The sequence below is a fragment of the Phoca vitulina genome, unplaced genomic scaffold (genome assembly GCF_004348235.1).
Source record: "Phoca vitulina isolate PV1807 unplaced genomic scaffold, GSC_HSeal_1.0 scaffold36, whole genome shotgun sequence".
NCBI lineage: Eukaryota > Metazoa > Chordata > Mammalia > Carnivora > Phocidae > Phoca > Phoca vitulina.
This window is the reverse complement of record NW_022589739.1, coordinates 2,985,432-3,012,739: the sequence shown is the minus strand read 5'-3', so window position 1 is coordinate 3,012,739 and position 27,308 is coordinate 2,985,432. Positions and strand designations below refer to the sequence as shown.

Below are 27,308 nucleotides of genomic sequence, written 5' to 3'. Positions count from 1 at the left end.
AGAGAGGTGAGGAAACAGGGCAGCGGGTTCCTCCAAGATTGGCGAGATAGGCAAATACAGGAAGTAATGACTTACTGGAGCAGAGACTCACAAGGGGCAACTCAGAACCACTGCCTGGAACCAGTGCTGGGGTAGGAAAGCCTGAACTGAACTGTATCTGGCAAATTGCTGGAGGATAACTCTGAGAATTAAAAACTCCAGGGAGACCCAGTCATAAGGAGCCCCCCACAATTTTGTGAGATTCACCTCTAGGAGCTTGACCAGATTCTTTCAGAAATAGTGGAGAAAATGCTGCTATCAGGGGGCAAGGAAAAGGAATCATGTTTAAATACACCAGAGCACTTTTCCTCTTCTTAACAAAGCTGCCCTCAGGAGAAACTAGTCAACCAGAGCCTAATCGGCTGAGGATTTATCAGAGCCTGACTAACCTGGGGGAAGGGAAATACTCAACTTCAGTCAGCTCTAGTCATTCTCCCACCAAAGGGAGAGGCAAAAACAAAACAAAACAAAAACCCAAAACCCCAAAACAAACAAACAAAAACAACCTGAGAAACACTTGTGAAGTTCTTAGTCCAGCAACACAGGCTCACTGAAAGACTGAGATCTAATCACAGGACTATACAACACTTCTTGCCTCAGACCTCAGCACCATTTCACTAAAGGCCTATTTACAGCAGTTTCTTTTACCTGGTACCTCATGTCTGGCTATCAAGAAGAAATCACAAGGCGTACCAAAAGGTAAAAACACAATTTGGATAGACAGAGTAATCTATCAGAATCAGATAGGGATGTTGGCATTGTCAGACTGGGAACTTAAAACAACTATGATTAATATGCCAAAGGCTCTAATGGATTAAGTAGATAATATGCAATAAGAGAGGTGGAAATCCTAAATAATAAAACAAAAATGAATGCTCACAATCAAAAACACCGTAACAGAAATTAAGAATGCCTTCAATGGGCTCATGAGTAGGCTGGACACAGCTGAAGAAAGAATCTCTGAGCTTGAGGATATGTCAACAGAAATCTTCAAAACTGAAAAACAAAGACTGAAAAAACAGAATATCCAAGGACTGTGGACAACTACAAAAGGAATACCAGAAAAAGAAAGCAAGAAGGAAGAAAAATATTTGAGACAGTAATGACTGAGAATTTTCTCAGATGAATATCAGACACCAAACCATAAATCCAGGAAGCTCACAGAACACCAAACAGGATAAATATCAAAATACCTAGGCATATTGTTTTCAAGTTACAGAAAAGCAAAGATAAAAAATCCTTAAAAAGGCCGGTGGGGGTGGGGAACAACTTACCTGTAGAGGAACGAAAATAATAATGACATCAGACTTAACCTTCATAAGCCATTCAAGTGGAGTGAAACATTTAAAGTATTGCGAAGGGGGGAAAAACAACACCAACCTAGAATTCTGTACCCTTTGAAATTCTACTTCAAAAGTGAAGGAGGACTTTCTCAGACAAATAAAAATTGAGGGAACTTGTTGCCAGTAGACTTGACAGACAAGAAATAGTAAACAAGAAATATTAAAAGAAGTTCTTTAAAGAGAAGAAAAGTAATATAGGTTAGAAACTCTGAATGAAATGAAATGAAAAATAAAATGAAAAATGCCAACCTGGAATTCTTTATCTAATGAAAATATCTTTTAAAAATTAAAGCAATGTATTTTTTCATATAGACAAAAGCTGATAGAATTTATTGCTGGTAGACCTGCAATACTAAGATTCAGCAAAGGAAGTAGCTTAGGTAGGAGGAAAATGATCCACACTAAAGCATATACTGGCAGGAATGAATGAAAAGCACTAGTAAGCCTAAATACATGGGTGAATATAGTGAATATTGATTTAAAAACACAATAATAACTTCCTTTTAGCATGCGTAATATATGAAGGAGTCAAATATATGGTAACAAGGGCTTATAAAGGGTGGAAGAGGGGTAAATGGATTTAAACTAGTAAAAGTAGTAAAAAGTATAAATTTGAGAGAAAGTAGTACTTCAAAGATGCACATTTTAGTATCCAGAGTGACAACGAAAAGAATGAAAGAAAAAGGTATAAATAAAAAATGAATATAGGAGGTAACATTGGCATGATTTTTTAAAAAACAAACAAAAAATAATCCAAAAGAATCCAAGAAAAGATAAAAGACAAAAAGAAGGAACAACTAAAAAAGAAATAGGAAGATAGTGGATTGAACACTATATCACATTAAACATACACTTTGTGGTTGGGGGGGAGAGGCAGGGATCTGCCAGAGTTGCTAAGCATATTTTTAAAACATCCAGTTTTCAACAAAAAATTGAAAATACTCTCCAGTTAAATGACAAAGATTGTCAGGCAGCTAACAATACAAGACTCAAGCATATGCTCTTTACAAGATACACACTCTAAATCCAAGGATGCAGGTAGGTCTGATCTCAGAGCTATAATATACATGAGTTAAAAATCGACAGAACTAAAGGGAAAGTAGAGAAATCCATATTTGTAATTGGAGATTTTAACTCCCCATTCTCATTAGTAGAACAAGCAGACCAAAATATTAGTATAGACATATGAAAGGTTAGAGCAACATGACTTGACTGACTTGACGTAATTGACTGCAAAACACTACATTCAGCCATCCCAGGATGAATATGTTTTCCAAGAATACACACAAGATGGAGGACAGCAGACCATTTGTTGGACTATGAGACAAGTCTCAATGAGTTTCGAAGTATTAAAACTCTATATAGAGATTGACTTCAGGAACGGCAGAGAGAAGATCTCCTAAACTCACTCTCCTGCTAAAATCAACGAAAAGGCAAAAAATGAAACTCAGCCATTTCACAACATTGGGAATTAACAAAAGCCTGAGAAAAAACTAGAAGTCCTCTGTATGAGAGAGACTGCTGAGCCTGGGTAAGCCCGTGGGTCCTGTGACATCTTATTTGGGGGCTACCCCATCCCCTCTTTCTCCCTCAGTGGCACTGTTGCTGAAAGCAGGTAACATTGCTATGATCAGGGAGATCTGACCTCTTTTAGAACTCCACTGAGAGTATATAGGAAACTCCTTGTCCCACCTTGAAGCTCCTTGGGAAATCTCTATTCCCCGTGGGTATTTGGGTATTGTGGGTATTTGGACTCAGAGCTCAGCTCTCTAAAAAACAAACAGAAAACCCAAACCTTGTGCCAGGCAGCATTGTGACTGCCTAAGGCTGTGATTTCAGGGGTGGCAAACAAGAGCTACCTGGGAATTTAAGAGGAAATCCTGGATACTAGTCAATTACCATAGGGAACTTGAGAACGTCTGAGAGATTCCTGGGCGGTCTACAAGGCTGTGCACATGCGTAGGAGAAGGCCCCAGGCACTCACGTGGAGCTGACCTAGAGGCCTCTCACAAGCAGGACGTGAAATCCAAGGCTGTTTCATAAACTAAAGTTTGAAGTGTGTCTTTTTCAACAGATTCTCTTCTACAGTTGACATATAGGCAAGACATTTAAAGAAGCCTTTCAGACTCATCATTGATTGACAACAAAATTATTCTGATCCATGGGTGATTTACAGGAAGTCAAGCTTAAAAAACAAATCAAGAACTTAAAGGTAAAACAACAACAGCAGCAGCAACAACAACTAGCAAAGAACTCAGTGGCTACACAGTCAGAGAAAACAGAATCTACATAATTAGTCCAGGAAAGTCATTCAACAACCAAAAGCAAGAAAACAAACACAAATCAGCAACATAACAAACCTTGGGTGTGGGAGGGATCTGATACCAGAATTGTTAAAATATATTATCTAAAATGTCCAGTTTTCAACAAAAAAATATGAAACATGCAAAGAAACACATTTTTGCCATGTACAAACAAATTTTTGTCAACAGAAAATTTCCCTGAAGGGGCTTGGATTTTGGACTTGGATTTTGGACTTGGACTTAAATGACTTAAAATCTGCTATTATAAATATGTTTAAAGTACTAGTGGAAACCATATCTAAATTTTTTTTAAGATTTTATTTATTAGAGAGAGCACAACTGGGGGGTGAGGTGGAGGGGCAGAAGGAGAGGGAGAAGCAGGCTCCCCACTGAGCAGGGAGCCTGACATGGGCTTGATCCCAGGACCCCGGGATCATGACCAGACACTTAACTGACTGAGCCACCCAGGTGCTGATATCTACAGTGTTTAAGAAGAGTTATGACAACAGTGTCTCATCAAAGAGAATATAAAGAACTAGAAATTATAAAATGAAACTATAAAATAATTTTGATGTTATAAAATAATTGCCACTTCTACTCAATATTAGATTGGAGGTTCTAGCCATAGCAGTCAGGTAAGAAGGGATAAAAGGAATAGGTAAAACTGTATTTGCAGATGACCTCATGTATTTATAAAATCTGAATAAATTCATTAAAGTCTATTACAAACCAATAAACAAGTTTATGAGTATGGCAGGATACAGGATCCCAATGCAAAAATCAATTATATGTCTATATACTAGCAATGAATAATGCAAACTGAAAGTAAGAAAATAATTCCATGTAAAGTTAGTATTAAAAAGAATAAAATACTTGGAATAAATTTAACAAAAAAGCGTAAGACCTGTATACTGAAAACTGTAAAACATTGTTGAGAGAAACTAAAGGTCTAAATAAATACAAAAATACCCTGTGTTGGTGGATCAGAAAACGTAGTATTGTTAAGATGGCAATACTCTCCAAATTGTTCTAGATTTCATGCCATCTTTATTAAGTTCTGAGATGGTTTCTTTGCAGAAATTGACAAGCTGATCGTAAAATTCAAATGGAGGGATGCCTGGGTGGCTCAGTCAGTTAAGTGTCTGCCTTTGGCTCAGGTCATGATCTCCTCTTGGGATTGACCCCATGTCAGCAGGGAGTCTGCTTCTCCCTCTCCCTCTGCTCCTTCCCCCTCAACTCGTGCACTCTCTCTCAAATAAATAAAATCTTAACAAAATAAAATAAAATTCATATGGAAATTCAAGGGACCCAGAATAGCTAAAGCGATTTTTAATAAAAAAGAAGAAATTGGAGGACTCACACTTTAAAATTTAAAACTTATTACCAAGCTATAGTAATCAAGAGTGGTACCGGCATAAGGATATTCCATCTCAGTGGGATAGAATTGAGAGTCTAGAAATAAGTCCTTACATGGTCAACTGCGGTGCCAAGATGATTCAATGGGGAAGAAACAGTGTTTTTAACAAATGGTGTTGAGACAACTGGATATACACAGGAAAAAGAATGAATTTGGAATCCTACCTGTTACCATACTCAAAAATTAACACAAATGCGTCATAGACTCAACTGTAAGAGTTAAAGCCCAAAACTAGTAGAAGAAGACAGAAAATTTTTGTGACTTTGGGTGTCGAATACAGCATTCTAATATATGACAGCAAAAGCACAGTTCGTGAATGAGAAAAACTGATAATTGGAATTCATTAAAATTAAAGACATTCGTATTTCTACAGACACCTAAAGAAAGTGAAAAGACACAGGATGGGAGAAAATATTTGCAAATTGTATATTTGATAGTGTCCTGGTATCCAGAATATACAAAGATGTCCTACAACTCAATAATAAAAAGACAAATGACCTCATTAAAAAAGATACTTCTCCAGAGAAGATACACCAGTGGCCCATACCACACGAAAAGATGTTCAATATCTTTAATCATTAGGGAAATGCACATCAAAACCACACTGACCCAAGACTTCATACCCACTGTGAGGCCTGTAATTTTAAAGACAGACAAGAACAAGTGGTAAAAATGTTCCAAAGTGGGAACGCTGACACATTGATGGGAAAGCGAAATGCTTCAACCACTTTGGAAGACAATTTGGCAGTTCAGTACTTGAAGAGAGAAATAAAATTGTGCTATCTTCATGAGTACAATTTTATACGGCCTTGAAAATCGGAGAACTGCAATCATACCCAACTGCCTGGAAATATCTTTTTAAAATGTAAGCAAAGCATAGAAGAAGCATGTATATTTACTGTCTAATTCAGTTTATAAAGTTAGAAAATAAGGGCAAAACTAACCTAAATTGTTAAAAACTGCATACTTACGTGGTATAAATATAGAGGAAGGCAAGAAAAACAATACCATACAAGTAAAAATATGATTTCCTTTAATGAGAGGAAGGGGAGCTAGAAGACGGGGTTTCTGATCTCTGGCCATGCTTTATGTCTTAGTTGAGTGGTGAGCATTCCCATTGTAACTTTTCTGTATGTGTGTTATATTTCACACTAAAAAAGGTTTAAAATTAAAATGGTGAATCTATATCGTAGAAAGCATTTTTTTAAGGGTTGCTAGGTTTTTCTCTGTCGTATCAAATTTCTACCCTAAGATCATGTTACCCTTTATTCTTCTTAGCCCATCTGTCAGGATTTTGGACACTCACTAGTATAATTAGAGAAAAGAGGGCTAGAAATTGGAACCTCAGTTTCCGGTTAGTAACTAATCATTATGACAGGCAAGACCCTTCTTGTCTGGTCCTCAGTTTCCTCTTCTGAAACATTAAATGGGCTGGCCAGATTTAAAAAAAAAAAAAAATCCCATTCAGCTCTAACACTGTATGAAGTTATGGGAGCCTCTCCATAAACCAGTCTGATAGAACAGTAGAGGCAGCTCTGCAGGAAGAAGTATGATCTCCCGGTGATAACTGTGTTAACTAAATCAAGTTTTTAGCCTTTTTTTTTTTTTTTCCCCACATGGGAAAATGAAAATACTACTTAACTCACAAGGTGATGAAAATAACACATTGTATTAAATAAAATAACACATTGTATTCGGGTTCTCCGGAGAACTAATAGAATGTGTGTATATGTATTTACAGAGAGAGAGAGCGAGAGAGGTGGCTTATTTTAAGGAATTGGTTTGCAGGATTGTGAGGGTTAGCAAGTTTGAGATTGGCAGAGCAGGCTGTCCAGCTAGAAATTCTAGGAGAAGTTGGTACTGCAGTCCTGAATCTGAAAGCAGTCTGGAGGCAAAATTCTTTCCTCTTTGGAGGACCTCAGTCTTTTCTTTCAAGGCCTTCAACCAATTGGATGAGGCCCTCACACATGAGGAGGGAGGGTAATCTGCTTTACTCAGTTTACTGACTTAAATGTTCATCACCTCTGAAGAACACTTTCACAGCCACATCTAGCCTGGTGCTTGACCAGACATCTGGACACCGTAGACAGCCTAGCCGAGTGACACATAAAATTAACCATCACACACATACCACTATGCCTGAAAATATCAGAGCTCCTGAATAACTGTTACTTGCTTTCCCCTCTGATTCACACTTTACTTGGATCTTCATTTCCAAATAAAGTTTTAAATCTGCCTACCTTTCTCCAGATATACCCATTCTACCTTAGTTCAGGGCACTCAGTGAAGGTTTTTGGAGCAAATCAGTAGCATTAGAGATGTATTTCTGAAGCCCTCTGTTTTTTTCATGTTTTAGCAATGAGCACTTGTTTGTATTCTCTACTAGTCACTAGGTTTGTTGAGTTGCAGGGATAGTATCTTTTTCTCCATTGTTAAACCCAGCACATTTTCTACCATATAGGAGGCTCTCAGATATTTGTTAAATGAATGAATGAGCTGGAAAGATATGGATATATTTTTAAAAGGAATCTGATGTTACATTAACATATAATTTTGTCATTGCTCAACTTGCTTAATGTTGTTAAGAGCTTTCGTTCTTCAATAAACTTTGGTAGCAATACTTTGTTCATGTGGATAATAAGCTGGTAGGGATATAAAATGTGAAAGATAAAGGCCAATGTGAATTAGGAAAATTTGTGCCACACTTTGTACATTTTAGTTACACTGTTAATATCTGTGCCATCTTGCTGCAATATTTATTTCACACTCACTGATGATGACAAATAATGCCTACAATGTCTTGAAGATAGCTCCACCTAGAAATCTCTTTTATCACTTAATTGTAAATACTTTGCTTTCTTTAAAGAAGGAAGTTGTTCTTTTTAAATACACAGAGACAATAAACGCCTATGTGTGCATACGTATTTATTTATTGATCTCTTCCCTCTCTTTTAATTTTTTAAGGTGCTTTCCCCAGCCTGAGTCCTGTGAATTCTCCCAGCCATGGACCAGTGTCTCCTGGCTCTCTAACCAGTCGATCACACATAGAATTTCCTGACACTGCCAATTTTCTTACTAAGCCAAGTGTTATTTTACACAGATCTCTGGGCAGTGCACCCAATTCACCAGATATTTATCAGCAACTCAGAAATTCTGATAGCAGTTTGTGTAACAGGTAAGTTTCCCAAATTTTCATTATTTCTATTTAAAAATACGTTATTTTCATAAAGTATTACTAGTTTTCTATTTGCTTAAGACTATATCTTTATCGAGTAGTTTTTATTTTTAACAAACTTTTTCTCATTTTAGTGCTATTACTCATTTTCCAATTAAGTGATATATAGTGGTATTCTATCTATCTCAAGATACCAGTAAATTATGAGAATTATTTTGGTGTATAGTACCGTACTACCCAGTTCATATGGTGTTTGATTTCATTTTTCCATTTTTTATCAGTAATAAGTGTTTACTTCAGACCTCAGGGCTGACTTTCAAAATATGTTATTCTCTTCAGGGACACAGGATGCCTTCTAGGATAAAGCCTACCTATTAGGTTTATCGAGAGATTGGACTTGTATGATATTTTGCAGTTAGGATATTGGTTAAAAATTAAGCAGATTTTCTAATTGTATTTAGGCCAAAATTTGCTTGCCTCATTTATAAAGGTATATTTATCTGTTTTATTCTATAAGCTGTGGACATCAAATATTGAAATATGTGTCAACATCCGAATCTGAGTCTGGTACAGACTGCCACGGTGGAAAGTCAGGTGAGTTTGCAAAAGTCATGTGTGTTTGAATTTCAGATCAATTTCTGACATTGTTTTAGAAGTTAATAAATGAGTGAGTTTAACTTCAGTTTATCCATCTTTAAAATGAAGATCTAATGTTTTACCTACTTAGGAGATAAGTTGAGGAGTTACTAGGAATGAGTTACAAATAGCAGATGGTGAAAGTGTTTTGAAGACTACAGTGTGCTGTGGAAATGAATGTGGTCTTTTCAGGTTATGGCTAGAATTCATAAACAGTGAAATTAATTATATTAATGTTGAACTCTAAGCCCAAGAGAGTTTGCATACATTTTAATGGCATAGAGAGGAGTTGTTTTAAATTTTAATTTGTTAATATTCCAAAACATTTTATATCCTCAAACAAGAAATATTGTTGGTGATAAAGTTATGGTTGTTTTATAACTTTAAAAAAATTGATGACTCAGGCATACAGTAGTAGTTAACTAGGTAACTCAGACCATCATTCCCACTGAAAGTAGCTAGAAAAGCCAGACAAATTATTAACAACAAAAACGTGCTTAAAACCGTTGAAAACTAACGAGCTCTCAGAATTACCAGTACAAGATCTGGAGGAGGATAGAAATTCACAAAAATGAGCCTGGAGTTTGGGACTATCAAAAAGGTATTTGCTCCTTCTAGAGGGGCCGGTGACTAATAGAATGAGCAGTCCTTTTGGTAGTTCTGTGGGACTAGGGAGACAGAGATTGGAGTTGAAGGCTTACCATAGTAGGGATAACTTGGTAAACTCTGTAGGCCTCCACCCTAAGAATAAAGGTAAACCAGAAGTAGATGGGCCTCCACAGGGATTATGGGCTCTTATCAATCCCTTTACATACTATAAAAGTCACCCTTTTAAAGTGTACAATTCAGTAGTTTTTGGTTCTTACATTGTACACACACACACACACACACATACATACATACATACATACATACATACACATACACGGAAAAGACCAGTCCTTCACAAACTCTTCCAAAAAGTAGAATAGGAGGGAAAACTTCCCAACGCATTCTATAGGACTAGTATTATCCTGATGTCATAACCAGACAGTATCCAAGGAAATTACAGACCAATATCCCTTATGTGTATAGACACAAAAATCCTTAACAAAATAATACTAAACTGAATCCAGCAACATATGAAATGGTCACACCTTGACCAAAAGGTATTTATCCCATGAACGCAAGAGTAGGTTAACAGTTGAAAATCAATCAATGTAATATACCACATTAATAGAACAAAGGGGGAGAAAAACACATGAAAATCTAAATATGTGCAGAAAAAACATTTGATAAAATCTAAGTCTCTTTCATGATAAAAACACTCAAACTAGTTATAGCAGGGAAGTTCTTCAATCTGATAAAGGACATCTGAAAAACACACACCTGAACATCATCTTTAATGGAAAAAGACTGATGCTTTCTACCTAAGGTCAAGAATAGGATAAAGGTTTTTGTTTTCAGCACCTTTTTTTTTTTTTTTAAAGATTTTACTTATTTTTGTGAGAGAGAGAGTGAATGAGTACACACGAGCAGGGGGAGGGCCAAAGGGAGAGGAAGAAGCAGGCTCCCCATGGAGCAGGGAGCCAGGAGCAGGGAGCCAGACACCGGGCTTGATCCCAGGACCCTGGGATCATGACCTTAGCCGAAGGCAGATGCCTAACCGAGTGAGCTACCCAGGCGCCCCTGCATTCAGCACATCTAGTCTACATGGTTCTTGCCAGGAGAATTAGAAAGAAAAAGAAATAAAGGCATCCTGAATGAAAATAAAGAAATAAAACTGTCCCATTTTCATAGATCATATGAACCTTTGTGTAGAAAATCCCAAAGAATACACATACACACACTAGAACCAATAAACCAGTTTAGCAGAGACAAGATGCAAGATCAGTGATGTACAAAATTGTATTTCTGTATACTGGCAATGAACCATCATAAATTGAAATTAAGAAAACATTTCAATTCATAATAGTATTGATAAGAATGAAGTAGAATAAATTTAACCAAAGAAGGGGAGATTTATAAACTGAAAACTACAAAACTTTGATAAAGATTAGAGAAAATCTAAATAAATTGAGAGGCATTTCATATTAAAAGATTGAAAAACTCAGTATTGTCAGTAGGGCTCCCAAATTGATCTATAAATTCATTGTAATCCTTATCAAATTCTAGCAGGCTCTTTTTTTTGTAGGAATTGACAAGTTGGTCTTAAATTTTACATGGAAAGATAATGACCAACAATAACCAAAACAATGGAGAAAGAACAAATTTGGAGGACTGACACTACAAAACTTACTGTAAAGCCACGGTAATTAAGATAGTGAGGTAGTGGCCCAAAGACGAGCCTGTAGATCAGTGGAACAGAACAGCAAATCCAAAAATAGATTCTTGCATTTATGATCAACTGAATTTTGATATAGAAGCCAAGATAATTCCAAAGAGAAAGGATAGTTATTTCACCACATGGGGCCAGCACAATTGGATATTCACTTGTCAAAGGAAGAATTTGGACTCTTACCTTACTGTATACATAAAAAGTAACTCAAAATACATCATAGACCTAAGTGTAAGAGTTAAAAACTTGAAACTTGTAGAAGAAAATACAGGATATAGTCTTTGTGACCTTGAGTTGAATAAAGCATTCTTAGATACCACACCAAAAGCACAGTCCATGAAAGAAAAGAACGACAAATTGGGCTTCAGCAAAATAAAAATTTTTGCACTTCAAAAGACAACAATAAGAAAATGAAAAGACAAACCACTGATTGAGAGAAAATATTTGGAAATTATATATCTGATTAGGTCTTATATCCATAATACATAAAGAACATTTATAATTCATTATTAAGAAGTCAAACAGCTCAAAAAATGGGCAAAAGATGTCACATATTTTGGTCTGAGTCATTTGGTGAAGGATATAAACAAATGGTTAATGAACACATGAAAAGATGAATGACATCATTAGTCATTGCAGAAATGCAAATTAATACTACAGTGAGATAGCACTACACTCAAACTAGACTAACTATAATAAAAAAGACAGACAATACCGAGTGTTAGCAAGGATGCAGAGAAATTAGAACCTTTATGCATTGCTGATGGGAATATAAAATGGTATACCCCTTTGGAAAACATTCTGACAGTTTCTTTAAAAGTTACACATAAATTTACAATATCACGCAGTAATACCATGGCTTAGAATTTATCCATGAGAAAACATATGAGCGCTCAAAGACAAGATTGTGAATGTTACGACATTATTGATGACACTGCAAAACTGGAAATGATCCAAATGTCCATTAACTTGTAAATGGAGAACTATCATGTGGTATATCCATACGATGTAATTTTATTTAGCAGTTAAAGGAACAAACTTCTGATACATGACACTGCATGGATAGACTTCAAAACATAATTCTAAGTGAGAGAAGCCAGGCTCAAAAGATTTCATATTGTATGATTCTATTTATATGAGATGCTAGAAAAGGTGAATTTATAGGGACAATATCAGAACAGTGATCACCTAGGATGAAAATAGGGATTAACTATAAATAAGCAGGAGGGTACTTTTTGGGGTGATGAGAATATTCTAAAATTGTCATATGGTTGTACAACTCTGTAAATATACTGAAATTGTTGAATTATACACTTAAAATGGGTAGATTTTATAGTATGTTATTACATTATACACACACACTTCTTTGGATTGAATGGTATCAGCTGGGAGATTCTCACTTGAGGACTCTCATGTGATTGCAGTCAGATATTGGTACGAGTGACAGTCATCTGAAGGAGTGATTGGGCTGAATTTCCAAGATGGATTACTCATGTATCTGCTGATTATTGACTAGTCCATCTAAATATGATCTGTCTATGGGCTTCTTCCAGCATGTTTGCTGGATTCCAGGAGAGGAGGAAGTAGAAGCTGCCAGTCAAATTAATGGCTCAACCCAGAACAAAGCATTACTTTTGCCATATCCTATTAATCAGAGCAGTCACGCAGGCTGTCCAGATTCCTGGGGCTTAGGAAATAGATGCAGGAGCAACAGGAATACATTTCAAAAGAGTGCAAGGGGGGTAAGACGTAGTGTTGTGGCCAACTTCGGAAAGGAAATTATTACATTTATTTCAACTGTTTTTATTACTGTTCTATGTAAGATAGAGTTATTAGAAGTTTGGATCATTAAAAAGTACGTATGGGGCTCAGTCATTTAAACGTCTGTCTTCGGCTCAGGTCATGATCTCTGGGTCCTGGGATCGAGCCCCGCATCAGGCTCCCTGCTCATTCGGGAGTCTGCTTCTCCCTCTGTGCTCCTCCCACCCTCTCAAATAAATAAATAAAATCTTTAAAAAATCTTAAAAAACACCCGTATTTAATGAACCTCATATGTCATGATGGCTATTTTAGAATATTATTATATATATTATATTAGTAGTACTGCCTTAACTTACCAAGAGTAGTTGTATATTCTAAATTTCATTTGTTAAATGCTTTTCATTGGGAAAAAAATAGTATTTTCCAAAGGATATTTCCTGATCATCATTAGTTAATGATTTTTTAGTATATTCAATGTTAGATTAAGATTTGACTAACATTTATCGATCATTTATTATATGTAACATCTAGTAAAATAGATGTTATTATCCATATTTTACAGGGGAAAAAGCTTGCCATTATCAAGTACAAAATCAGGATTTGAGCCTAGTTCTTCTGAAACTCAATTCTAATATGTACTCTTAAAAACTCTTTTACCTAGGGGCGCCTGGGTGGCTTAGTCGGTTAAGCATCTGACTCTTGGTTTTGGGTCGGGTCATGATCTCAGCATCGTGAGATCGAGCCCCACGTGCTCGGCATGGAGTCTACTTGAGATTCTGTCCCTCTCCCCTTCTCCCTCCCCCCGCTTGTTGCATGCATGTGCATGCTCTCTCTCAAATAAAATAAAGTCTTTAAAAAAAAAAAAAATCTTTTACTTAGGAAAACCCCCTACATATTGAAAAGTAAATGAATCATAACTTTATAACTTGATGAGTATTCATACACTTAACATACCTGTGTAACCACCCAGATCAGTAAACTAATAAACAAAATATTACCAGCACCTTAGAATTTCTCCTCATGCCCCATTCCAGGTATACCCTCTAAAGATAACATTTGTCTTGGCTTTCAGTACTCGTATGTATCAGTTTTGGTATGTTGTTGAACTTTTCATAAAGAACATCACAGAGTATGTACTTTTGTGTCTAACTTCCTTCATTCAACATTATATTTTTAAGAATCATCCGTCTTGTTGCATGTGGTTGTAGTTAATTCTCTTTGCTCCATAGTGTTCAGTTGTGTGAATATACTACATTTATTTATTCTACTGTTGATGGGTTTTGGGGAAGTTTCCTGTTTATAATATTACCAACAGAATGAATATGATTTTTTTTTACATGTGAATGAATGCTATTTAGCTACTGGTGCTGCTTCCCTTTTCCATGAGATTTGGGAAAAAAGAGCATTATTAATCACATTGGTAGAGAAATAATTCACAATAAATGATACTGTGTTTTAATTTTTAGATGTGCCTTGATCTCATTCATTTATAATTATGAATCTAGAGTTTTCATAGCCAAAACTCAAACAATTTCAGATGTTGGACATTGCATACATCAAATTGCTAAAAACTTCCTATTGATAGGGACTTCCTTTTCCTTTTTTTTTTTTTTTTTTTTAAGATTTTATTTATTTATTTGACAGAGAGCACAAGCAGGGGGAGAGGGGTAGAGGGAGAGGGAGAAGCAGGCTCCCCGCTGAGCAGAGAGCCTGACGTGGGGCTCCATCCCAGGACTCTGAGATCATGACCTGAGCCAAAGACAGATGCTTAACCAATTGAGCCACAGGCACCCCATTTTATATTTTTTATAAGTAATTTTCCTTATAAAACTATGCATATAGGGCAAGTTTTATTCTTATCATTACTCTGTGTATTTTTTGAAAGGTGACGAAGACAGCACCATTCCCTCAAAACAATCATTCAACTGCACAGAAGCACAGGAAGTGGAAACAGAGAACAGAGACTACAGAAAATTATTTTTGGAAGGTGATAATCACCTAACAGAAGAGGCACAGAATGAACAGCAACCAAATGTAAAAGATAAACTTTCCATATGATTATGTTAAGGTGAAATATAACATTAGTTTAGTACTAGTTTCATTATCTTTGCCCAGAACAAGATTTTTAATATAATAGTACTTTTAAATTTTTTACTGAAAAGTCCTTATATCATATTAAAGAAAACCTTGGGTTAAAAATAATAATTAGAGTTGACCATTGAACAAGGCTGGTATTAGGGGTGCTGACCCTCCCACATGCAGTCAAAAATCCACATATAACTTTTGACTCCCCCAGAACTTAGTTGCTAATGACCTTCAGTTGATCAGAAGTCTTACTGGTAGCATAAACACATATATCAATTAACACATATTTTGTATATGTATTGCATACTGTATTCTTGCAATAAAATAAGCTAGGGCAGAGAATGTGATTAAAACTCCTAAGGATGAGAAAATACAGTCCTGTATGTGCTGTCCTTACAGTCCTGGGAGTGCTCTATCTACAGCACTGTCCTACAGAAAGTCCAGGTGTAAGTGGACCTGCATGGGTCACACTGGTGTTGTCCAGTGGTCAATTGTACTTCTGAATCCATCATCCTAGAACAGCAAAGTGCATTCGTTGTAAAACGAACACATGAACATATTTTAGTTTTACAGTAGATATATTACTTTCTATGCTGATATTTTCTTCATTGTGTATGTTAAAAGTATGAGGAACAGGTGCACAAAGCATTAAAAAACAAAATCTACTTACTTATAATAGCAGTGTTTTTGTTCTTAAGTTCCAAATTTAAGCTTTTTAGGGGAAAAATCATCCATTCCTTTTGGGAGTTAAACTAGTAATAAATACCAGTATAAGATAGGAGTCTCTTTCTATTATCCTTTGATACCTGTAACTTCTAAAATACAAATAGTGGATTTTAGACTTGTATATAGTGTTTTGGAAAGAAAATATTTTTATTTATAAAAGTACTGTGAAGATTAATAAGTCTTCTGATGCCTAGAAGACATTTTTAATTTTTCTGAAGATAGCATTTTACAAAGAGGGGAAATTGGAAGTACAGATTATATTTGAGAATAACTTTTGTTGAAAATAGTATTGACCATTTTTTAATGTTCAGTTTTAAGTGCTCTCATTTAGATATGGATTTAACAATATTTTTAAAAGGTAAGGTTAAGTTGGTTTGTTTTCTCCCCCTATATGTGCAGATTGAACAGGAAGCATCACTGGATCTGATTTTAATAGAAGATTATGATTCCTTAATAGAAAAGATGAGCAACTGGAATTTTCAAATATTTGAAGTTGTAGAAAAAATGGGAGAGAAATCAGGAAGGATCCTTAGTCAGGTTTGTTTAACATCTCTACTTTTTTTAATTATAAATTAATTTTTTCTTGAATCTTTATAAAACGCAAAGTCTAAAAACGTGTACTACTGGGTTAGGCACAAGTTCAACATTGTTCACTGAATTCTTTTTTTCACAAATGAAATTTTCAGTAGAAAATTTGAGAAGAGAAACCTATATACATAAACCCATATATGAAAATAATTATTGTATGTAATGTGTTTCATGTAATTTTGTTTGAATAAATGAAAAGTAGTTTTTTGGGCCCATATTAGTGGGATTTAGTTTTACTACAGAATAAAGAGTTACTTTATATTGAGCCCTGCAGTTGAAAAGGACATGAAAGGTGAGCTAGTTCTAACCACTGAAACCTGTGCTTATTTTTTTCACCTGCCCTCCCTGTGCTTTACCCAAGGCCAGATGATTCATTTCATGCTAGAACCATGGAAAAATAGTTCTTTTCTAACCACCCAGACTCAGGGTTCCCCCTGAGAAATTCATACAACAGCATCAGATTAACCTTCCCAAAATATCACTCTCATTATCTTCAAAGTATCTTATTTATGAAATGTACAGGCATAAGGATAAATTATGTGGAGGGCATATGGTTTCATCTCATTGAAGTCTTTAGGGACAAAAATGTAATAAATACATTGTTCTGACTTCTGTTAACACCCAGGACTAGAGTAGAATAGATTTCATATGCCCCTTAATAAATTGTAAATAAAAAAGCTAAAGGGAAGAATGGAAAAATTTTAAAACTGGGACATGATATGGTAATCTTTCTTTGGTTTTCAAGGGTTTTAGGGTGATGTCTTCCTTTTTAATATTTTGAAAAGAATTTCTTGTATCTTGTAAAGAATTTTTTAATAAATTATTAACTTAAAGACATATATACATGGTAACATTCCCAAATGCAAATCACAAAAACATATTCTACTCAACTACAAATAGAAATTCTGATTTTTAAAGTAAATTTTATTTTAATTGACATTTAGGTTATGTATACCTTATTTCAAGACACTGGCTTATTGGAAATATTTAAAATCCCCACTCTACAGTTCATGACCTATTTTCGTGCATTGGAGAATGGCTACCGAGACATTCCTTGTAAGTATCAGCAGATCTTATTGCTTAAGTTCAGATAATACTGGTTTTGAAACTATTATTTTTCCCTTCAGATCTAAACACTTTTTAAATTACATGTTTGGAAAAATTTAAGTAATCTATATGCTGCTACCTAGAGCTAACGGACTACTATTAACATTTTGGTATATTTTCTTAATAATGTTTCATAAAGTGAATCATAATATAGACATATACTGTGCTCTTTCCCTTAATTATTATATGGTGTACAACTTTCTATGTTAGTAATTATTCATCTGAGTATCTTTTAAAATGTTTGGTAATTAAGTCAAGAGTGTCAGAAAATTCTTGACTTCAAAATATTTTAAAATTATCCATAGAATTTCTGTTTTTAACTGTGTCCTGACCTGATTAATTGCTAATGGCTATTTGATTTTATGGTAAAATATACTTTGAATTTCATATTAGGAAATGATACAGGTTTCCTTATACATCTATATATTCTACAGTTTCCCTTCATATGGACACATTATGGGAAATCACTTATATAAACACAGAGCAAATTATTCTTAAATTGGTATAACTCATTAATAATGATGATACTTAATGTAAGTTATATGTGCTGTAATTACCACTTACAAAATATGCTTTTTAAAAAGTGACTGCATTTTATAAATAGAATAAACTGATACTTTATTTTTTTTTAAGATTTATTTATTTATTTGAGAGAGTGAGCACGAGCAGAGGGAAGAGGCAGAGGGAGACGGAGAAGCAGGCTCCCTGCTCAGGACTCCGAGATCATGACCTGAGCTGAAGGCAAATGCTTAACCAACTGAGGCCCCCAGCCTCATTTAAAGTGATACTTTAAAATGGACTTCAAAGGAAGGAGAATGGGAAAAATAAAGAGGCAATAAAGAGTCTTTACTATCAGCTCCAAATAGGATATTAAGAAAAGAGCCTCTGCATCTAACTTTTCTAAACTTTAGTATCCAAATTTGTAAATGGAAATTACAGTAGTCTCTACTCCATAGGTAGTGATAAGATAAGCCATGGAAAGTGCATATCAAAATTCCTGGCATATAGTAAATGGTCAGTTGACTATATGAATAATTAAGCTCCTCGCAGATTGACATCATGTCGTGTCAATGGCCTGAACACTTAGTATTGTGTCATCTGCTGGTTCTACCTGGTACTCATTAAATATCTGTTGAAGTGTTGAACTTTTATTGCATATCAGCTGTGACTGTAATCATGACATCTATGAAGATTATATCATTTAATCCTTGTTGGAAAGTTTATATTATCTACCTTTCACAGGTGAGAAGTAAAAACTCAGAAGAAACTTTCCCAAGATCATAAACTCTTAGAAATGGCAAAAGCTGGGTTTCACTTGTAGGTCTTGCCTTTTCACATAGTGATATTTCAGTAAACCAGTGTTCCTCGATTATGTACTATGTCTCAGATGCTGTTCTGGATGTTTTCATATGCCATTTTAACATTTCATCCTTCTAGCAGGCCTGAGAGATAGGTGTGTCTCATCTTTTCTTTCTTTCTTTCTTTCTTTCTTTTTTTTTTTGGTGTATGTGTTTTTTGTGGTGGGGAAGTTCAAGTATCCAGAATTTGTAAGTGTTGCCTGTGTGCAAACATGGGTCTCCATAATCCAGACACTATTTACATAGTATTTTTAAAGCTACAAAATAGCAACCTTCAGTAAATTTTTCAGTGCCTTGCTTTTTTTTTTCTTTTTAAAGATTTTGTTTATTTATTAGAGAGAGAGCACACATGAGCAGGGGTAGGGGCAGAAGGAGAGGGAGAAGCAGACTCCCCACCGAGCAGGGAGCCCGACACGGGACTCCATCCCAGGACCCTGGGATCATGACCTGAGCCGAAGGCAGATGCTTAACCATCTGAGCCACCCAGGCGCCCCTCAATGCCTTTCAGTTAGCCCTTGTTACTTGCCTTTCCTTTGACTGTCTTACTATGTTTTCATAGTATATGTGAAAGTTTTTAAAAGAACTTTTTAATACATCAAGAGACTTTAAAAAAATAAGATGAAACAAGGGTTCCTGGCTGGCCTGGTCACTAGAACGTGCTACTCTACTCTTGATCTCAGGGTCGTGAGTTCAAGCCCCGTGTTGGGCATTGAGCCTATTAAAAAAAATTAAAATGAAATATAATATAATTGTGGGAAGTTATTCCAAGCCATACATTTTATTTATGCGGATATAGGATAGTAGAAAATTATTGTACTTTAAGAAATGTCCTATGTTAAACATAACATTTTTATAAAACATTTTGGTGACTTTAGATCATAATCGCATACACGCCACAGATGTCCTGCATGCAGTTTGGTATCTGACAACGCGGCCAGTTCCTGGTTTACAGCAGATCCACAATGACCACGCAGCAGGAAATGAAACAGGTACTTCCGTCTACAAATCTTCCTTTTAATTATTTGTCTAGAAATAATAAATCAAGCTATCTCATTTCATTACCTCTGTTCTTCTAAAAATTTCACTAAGTAACCTTTGGTACATGTAAATGAGTATATAAATTTTGATGCATAATAATGGCATGCAAATTAGGAAACCTAGGACCCACCTTAAGAGCTAGGTTTAGATGAAATACTGTTGAATCTACCATGTTTCTTTTCTGTGTCCCGTCCTGCTGCTTGCTATCCGGAATAGTGTGATAATCGTTTCTTTGGTCTTTTCTTTCAATTCTTGGTTTTCTGTTTTAGGTGTATCATGTAAATTTAAAATATATAACCTTCACAATGAAAGTGGCCATACTTAAAAGCCTCATGTAAGCATTTAAACAGTGACATTAAAAACCTTTCATAACATTTATGTTTTGCTCACAAAGAAGTTAATTCTGTTCATCATGAATACAATTATTTGTACAAATGTAATGAATTTACATAACATGGTTGGTTCTCTTAGTCTAGTTTGTAAAAGAGGGGAGAACTACTTCGGCGAGATACACACACACACACACACACACACACACACACACACACACACTTAGTTACTGATGCCTGGAAATGTGATCATGCTGATCAGGGCAAACGTCATAGACTTAGCCATTGCTTTACAGTGTTTGGTCATTGAGTCCAAAGTTACTGCCATTACGTTTTCTGCCATTCCCTATTTACTCTTTCTTAGCCCTCCTCATTCCTTCCATTAGTTCTGCGCTTCCATCAGATCATTTTCTTCAGCTTTTTTGTTTGTAGGTGTATTTATTTTCTTAGAAGAATATTTTCATATTTTAGCACATTTGACGATAGTGATTGATTTTGTCTGATCCTTATTATCAAGAGGAAATAAGGTTCCTGCTATCCATGGGAGGATGTATGTCCGTAACCCAGGGGATTTTTTGGCCTTTTTGGTACTCCCATGTCCAGTGACAAAAGATAATGGAAAACTACAGTAATCCAGTATCGTCAGGATCTCAATAGTGCAGACCCTTGAAAATATAGATCATTTCCCTAGGCAAAGTACCATGATCAGTAGAGATGCTGGCTGAGGACAAAGGGAAAATGGAATTGTTAGTGGAATAAGAAAATGATAAATCTGAAGTACAGCTATGTGACCAGTCTCAGAAGTGAAATCTATTAATGGCTCTCTATATATTTTCCTTATTGATATTTATTTTATATAATAAGCAAATTTTTTCTTCTCTTTCTCATTCTCCTACCACCCAAATATTGGTGGACATTTGGGTTCTTTCTACTTTGGGGCTATTATGAATAATGCTGCTGTAAGTATTCTTGTACTAGGTTTTGTGTAGATATGTTTTCATTTCTAGCTGTGGAATTCCTGGGTCATAAGATGATTCTGTGCTTAACATTTTGAGGATCTGCCAAAATGTTTTCCAAGGTGGCTGCACTATTTTATTTTCTCACCAACAACGTATGAAGAATCCAATTTTTCTCCACTTCTTGTTATTATCTTTTTCATAACCATTCTGGTGGCTGTGAAGTGGTATTTCATTGTGGTTTGGATTTGCATTTACCTAATGGCTAATATTGTTGAATGCCTTGCCATTTGTCTTCTTTGAAGAAATGTCTATTCATGTCTTCCATCCATTTTTAAATTTGATCATTTGTCTTTTTATTATTGAGCTGTAGGAGTTCTTTGTATATTTTAGATATAAGTCCCTTATCAGATTTATGATTTGCAGCTATTTTCTCCCATTCTGTAAGTTGTCTTTTTACTTTCTTGATAGTGTCTATTGAAGTACAAAAACTTTTAATTTTGATGAAGTCTAATTTATCTTTTTCTTTTGTTGCTCATGCTTTTGGTATCATATCTGAGAAGGGTTTTGCCTGACCCAAGATCGTGAAGATTTACTCCTATGTTTTCTTCTGAGAGTTTCATAGTTATAGGAAGTTTAGGTCTATGACCCATTGGAACTAATTTGGGGGATAAAGGAAGAGGTCTTTCTTTTGCACATGAATATCCAGTTGTCCCAGAACCATTTGTTGAAAAGAGTTCTTTATATATACTCCACATAGTCAGCTCTTAAATGTTACTAAATCAATTTCTACCTTATAAGATGTGAGCATTGAATGAAACAACATGTATGAAAGAGCCTAACATCATGCAGGGCACATAGATGGCTCTCAGCATGGTCTTAGCACCCTTGTGCAAAATCAGTTGGCCATAAATATGAGGGGTTATTTCTGGACTCTTAGTTTTATTTTATTTTTTATTTTTTTTATTTTTTTTTTAAGATTTTATTTATTTATTTGACAGAGAGAGAGAGACAGCGAGAGAGGGAACACAAGTAGGGGGAGTGGGAGAGGGAGAAGCAGGCCTCCCGCAGAGCAGGGAGCCTGATGCGGGGCTCGATCCCAGGACCTGGAATCATGACCTGAGCCGAAGGCAGACGCTTAACGACTGAGCCACCCAGGCGCCCCTGGACTCTCAGTTTTAGTCCATTGATTTTTATGTCTGTCCTTATACCAGTACATTATCTTCAGAGCTTTGTTGGTAAGCTTTGAAATTGGTAAGTTTAAGTCTTCCATCTTTGTTGTTTTTCAAGATTTTTTTGGCCATTCTCGTTCTCTTGTATTTCCATATGGATTTAGGTCCAGCTTGTGACTTTCTACAAAAAAAAAAAAAAAAAAGAAAAGCAGCTAGGATTTTGATAGGGATTATGTGGAATCTGTAGATCATTTGTGGGGAGTATTGTTATTTTAACAATAGTAAGTCTAATGGTCCATGAGCATGGGTGTTTTTTCCACTTATTTAAGTCTTTAAATTCTTTCAACAATATTTTTTAGTTTGCAGAGTACTGGTTTTGTACTTCTGTTAAGTTTATTCCTAAGTATTTTATTCTTTTTGGTGCTAGTGTAAATGGAATGGTTTCTTGGGGCTCATTTTTTGATTATTCATTGCTATCACATATAAAAATAATTGATTTTTGCATAGTGATCTTTTATCCTGCAATCTTGATGATCACCTTTATTAGTTCTAATAGTTTTTTAATTGATTTCGTAGTATTTTTTCTATATACAAGAGCATGTCATCTATAAGTAGAGATAGTTTTACCTCTTTGTTGTGTGTTGGTCTCAGCCTGTCAATAACCAGTGTTGTGGCTGGACCAGCTCTTGTGGTTATTATGATTGCAAGATGCCCTTTACCAATAACCATCAAGAAACTTTAAAAAAATAACGGTTATAGGAATTGAAAATTACACAGCATAGCTGGGACCACAGAGCAAGGTCACAGGGGGAGAGAGAGAGAGAGAACATGCACAAGCATGCATGCAAGCAGATGCACCTGAGGTTTATTGGGGTCAAGAGTAGGGGGGTTTCACTGGCTCACTCTTTATTGGTGAATTTAAAGCATAAGACCAGGAATGTAAAGCATGGATAGAGAAAAAACCAGCAGCCCACATGGTCAGTTATTGAAATGAACCAGGATTTCTAAAACAGAAGTGGCCTGGCTGTTTGTCTAGACAGGTGGCTGGCAGGGTGTCTCTTTGCAGTTGGCATCTTTGAAATGGATGCCTGGGAGATCAAAGCTTAAATCAGGCACTTATGTTACAAAAAAGGGTGGGGGGTACTGTCAGGGTTTACACTATTCTCTTCTCTTCCGGTCTGGATGCCTTTTACTGAGGCCTCCTTTTAAATTAATCAATTAAAAGAATCACCATTTTCTGAAGAAAGTAAACAAATAGGATCTGTGATAGTTACGTTGAATTGTCCTTACCAGCTATTTTATTTTTCATACTATTAATTTCATGTTAAAACAAAACTGAATGTATTAGGATCCTAATATGTCAATTTTAAGTAGTTGAGTTTAAAAGGATGTCTTTTGCCATTTTTGGTATTTTATATGTATATTTATAATTCTAGGGGAAATCCAGAATGCATATAACATAGGGAAAAATCAAATTATTGGCTAATGTTGATAACTAAAGTCTTATTAGAAATTTGAATATTTAAATATATCTTTATCCATACATTTAACTGTCTTGCTTTTATTTTTTATAATTATTTTTTAAAAGTTCTAGTGTGGGTGATTCTAAAACTCAGTTTAATTAAAAAATAGAAACAGCGTAAAAATAATGAGGTATCTTTGTAATTATCACTAGTGTGTATTAAAGTCATTATGTTAAAAAAATTCATGTGGGGCGCCTGGGTGGCTCAGGTGTTAAGCGTCTGCTTTCAGCTCAGGTCATGATCCTGGGGTCCTGGGATCGAGCCCTGCATTGGGCTCCCTGCTCCGCGGGGAGCCTGCTTCTCCCTCTCCCACTCCCCCTGCTTGTGTTCCCTCTCTTGCTGTGTCTCTCTCTGTCAAATAAATAAATAAAATCTTTTAAAAAAAAATTTTTTTTTTAATTCATGTGATGGCAAATATTTAGTGAAGTAAATTATGATAAAGATCATTTTGGACTCTGACAAGCCAGGACATTATTCCTAGTTTGCCACTGATGAAGTCAATCTGTGAAATTTTGTATCTCTCTAATATCTTTGTGATTTTATTTGCTGTCTACTCTAAATATAATTTATTTTTTCCTTCTTATACTTTAAGGTCATTTTAGTAAAAGTAATAGAATGACCATCTAAATAGATAAAGCCACTAAAATACAAAAAAAAAATGAAGAAATCAATGGTAAGATATTAAGACATGGAAAGCACAGTGTTGATAGTGAAAATATTGTTTCTAACTAGAAGATAAAAAGAGAGTTATGTTATGAGACATTCCTCAGTTTTCTACGTCTTTTCATTTTCCGTAGTTTTTCTTGCCATTGTCTTATAAGGGGCTTCATGGAAAAAGAGAAGGGAGGAGAGATTGTAGTCAGGGCTACAATGAAATGTAATCTTTCTAGTAAGATTTGAAAAGCATCTATGTTGAGAAGCTTAGTTTGTTAATACGTTAAATTCCTAAATCTTCATACAGTTTCCATGAAATTTTATTCTCTAGATTGCTTTTTCCTGTTACTTCCTATGCCCTGGCCATTATCTCTAGTCCTTCAATAATAAATGTTAAGAAAACCGGAGGTTTTAAAAAATTATTAGCTCGAGTAAGAGAGCATCATAAAAATCTCATAATGTCTTTATAAAGTAAGTGACTTCTGCATCATGTTTAACCTTGTTCCTCTCTAGTAGCATGTGTGTTGGAAAGAATAGACTTGTTTTAAGTCCCTGTTTATAAATAGAGTGTATTTCTTAGCTTAGTCAACAAGTAAGATAAATAATCATATTGCCTATGGGGAATCCCCTCCTTAGTCTCATTTTGTGAGGAAGTTATGTGTCATGCTGGCTTATTTTGCTTGTTCCTCAGATTCTGATGGCAGAATGAACCCTGGGCAATTGGCTTACATTTCTTCGAGGAGCTGCTCTATTCCAGACGAGAGCTATGGTTGCCTTTCTTCAAACATTCCTGCACTGGAATTGATGGCTCTCTATGTGGCAGCCGCCATGCATGATTACGATCACCCAGGGCGGACAAATGCATTTCTAGTGGCTACAAATGCCCCTCAGGTAGGAAATACGTTTTCAGAAAGATTCAAGAGTGATTCTGAAATTTCACAAGCATGTGGTATATCCTTTTGTAACTCACCCTTCAGTTGACTCAGATAGCCATTCCATCTGCGTGGTAATTAATTGGATTTTAACACATGGCACTGACATGAGATGTGCCAAAGAATGAAGAAGAAATTACCTTCCCCCGCTCGAAAATAAATAAAATGGTCGTCAAAGAGTAACTCGCTGTATTATGAAATTCTGGAAGCCTTGCTGCCAATATTTTTGCCTTTGATCAAATTCATAAGACTGACTAGATGTAAGCCTGATTCTTCCTTCTTCCTTTCTGTGGCTAAAAGCGTAATGATGAAGAACTATCATTTTCGTTGCTGTCCTCTTTTTTCCCTTAAGACTCAGACTCTAAATCTCTTAGTGCTGCATATATTAGTGTATGTAAACATTTCTTCTAGTACCACGTTATTTTTGTATCCAGTACAGCTGATAAGGTACAAGATTCCTCTACCGTCAAAATTTGCATAAGAGGTAGGAGTTCCCACAAATGGATACTGTAATAGCAGTAGCTTTAGACATTAGGGCTTGGAACTAAATCCTTGGTTTTAAGTGGTTGTGGGTGTTTGTTTAGGCTGGTGATTCCTGAAATGTCATCTTTGTTTCTAACTGTGTGCCTTTCAAAGAACAAGTGACTGCTTGCTGAATTCAGCTTATGTCTTCACTTCATTGCTCTGTGTATAAACCTCACTTCTGATTTTTTCATCTTCTGTAGCCATCCTGTGTTGCTCTTCACACTTCTCTCTCCCACACTCTCACTGTTTAAAAGAAGAGGAGATCGGTTCTCTAGCCAGAACAAGAATAGGATTCAGAGACAGAGAGGGAGAGAGGGTTTAAAATGCTACATGATTCATTTCTCCAGTGAGGCTTTATCTATTAATAGCTCATGATTTCTGCAGGTAACTTTTCAATGAATTTCGATCTAGATACTAATATTTGTCCACTTTCTAAGAATAGCTGAGGGAGAGATGACAAACTAAGGACAAATGCCTCCTCATGTGCATTGCCATTCTGCAGGAAGCAGAGGTGCATTCTCTGTCTCGCCTCACACTCCATCGTCTTTAAAAACCTGGTCCTGTGGGGAGTCGTGGAGCTGGGTGGACGGGGCACAATGCAAAAAGCACTGGTCTTGAGATCAAGAGACCCGAATTGGATTTCTGATTACCCGGTCGTTAGCCGTGTGATCTTAGGCAAGTCACCCTTGTCTTTCTGAACCTCAGAATACGGACCTGATATGATTAAGGGTAAGGGGACAACATAATGGGACATTTTCCATTTTGTGTGTTTGAGAGGCTCCTGAATCAGGTATCATATAGACGGAAGTTACTAACTCTTCTCTTTCACTCTTGGCTTTAAGTCATTCATCAGCTTCTAGTACAGGTGAGTCAGACTTAGTACCTCTCCTTCAAGGAGATGCTGAGTGAGCGAACTCCAGTGTTACCTCTCTCACCTGCAGATAAAACAATGATATGTGAAAATCATTCCTACAAGTTATATGCTCGAAACTGTTGTCCTAATTAAAAGAAAAATGTGAAGTCTGGATATAATATCAGTAATACACAGAATTTCTAACTTCTCGTTGTTAAGGACCGCCAGTAGAGGAAACAATGGGAAGTGTCGGAATGGAAAGGAAGTTGCCAGGGAGTTCAGCCACTGAGAAAGTATAGCCTTCCACCCAGTCTCCTTGCTTACTTCCGGCTCCCCTTTGGTCTGTTCCAGACCCTCCGCGGCATTCACCTCAGTCCTGGGAAAAGTCATTGTAATGGCTCGGGGGTCATACCTGATTAGCCCCCATTGGGTCTTCTGCCTTTATTCACCCAGGTCCAGCCTCAGTGGCCT

At 35.9% G+C, this 27,308-nt stretch overlaps 1 protein-coding gene across 2 annotated transcripts in view; it reads left to right on the top strand.

The window, feature by feature from the left end:
• The window catches only part of PDE3B (phosphodiesterase 3B), a 169,045-nt gene that overhangs the window by 126,301 nt on the left and 15,436 nt on the right, over positions 1-27,308 (top strand). For both annotated transcript variants that reach the window (XM_032426998.1, XM_032426997.1), the window contains 7 exons: positions 8,067-8,277; positions 8,795-8,871; positions 14,877-15,025; positions 16,202-16,339; positions 17,335-17,446; positions 19,731-19,844; positions 25,219-25,418. In XM_032426998.1, the coding sequence (XP_032282889.1) occupies positions 8,067-8,277; positions 8,795-8,871; positions 14,877-15,025; positions 16,202-16,339; positions 17,335-17,446; positions 19,731-19,844; positions 25,219-25,418 (1,001 nt within the window). The remainder of the gene's footprint in view (positions 1-8,066; positions 8,278-8,794; positions 8,872-14,876; positions 15,026-16,201; positions 16,340-17,334; positions 17,447-19,730; positions 19,845-25,218; positions 25,419-27,308) is intronic.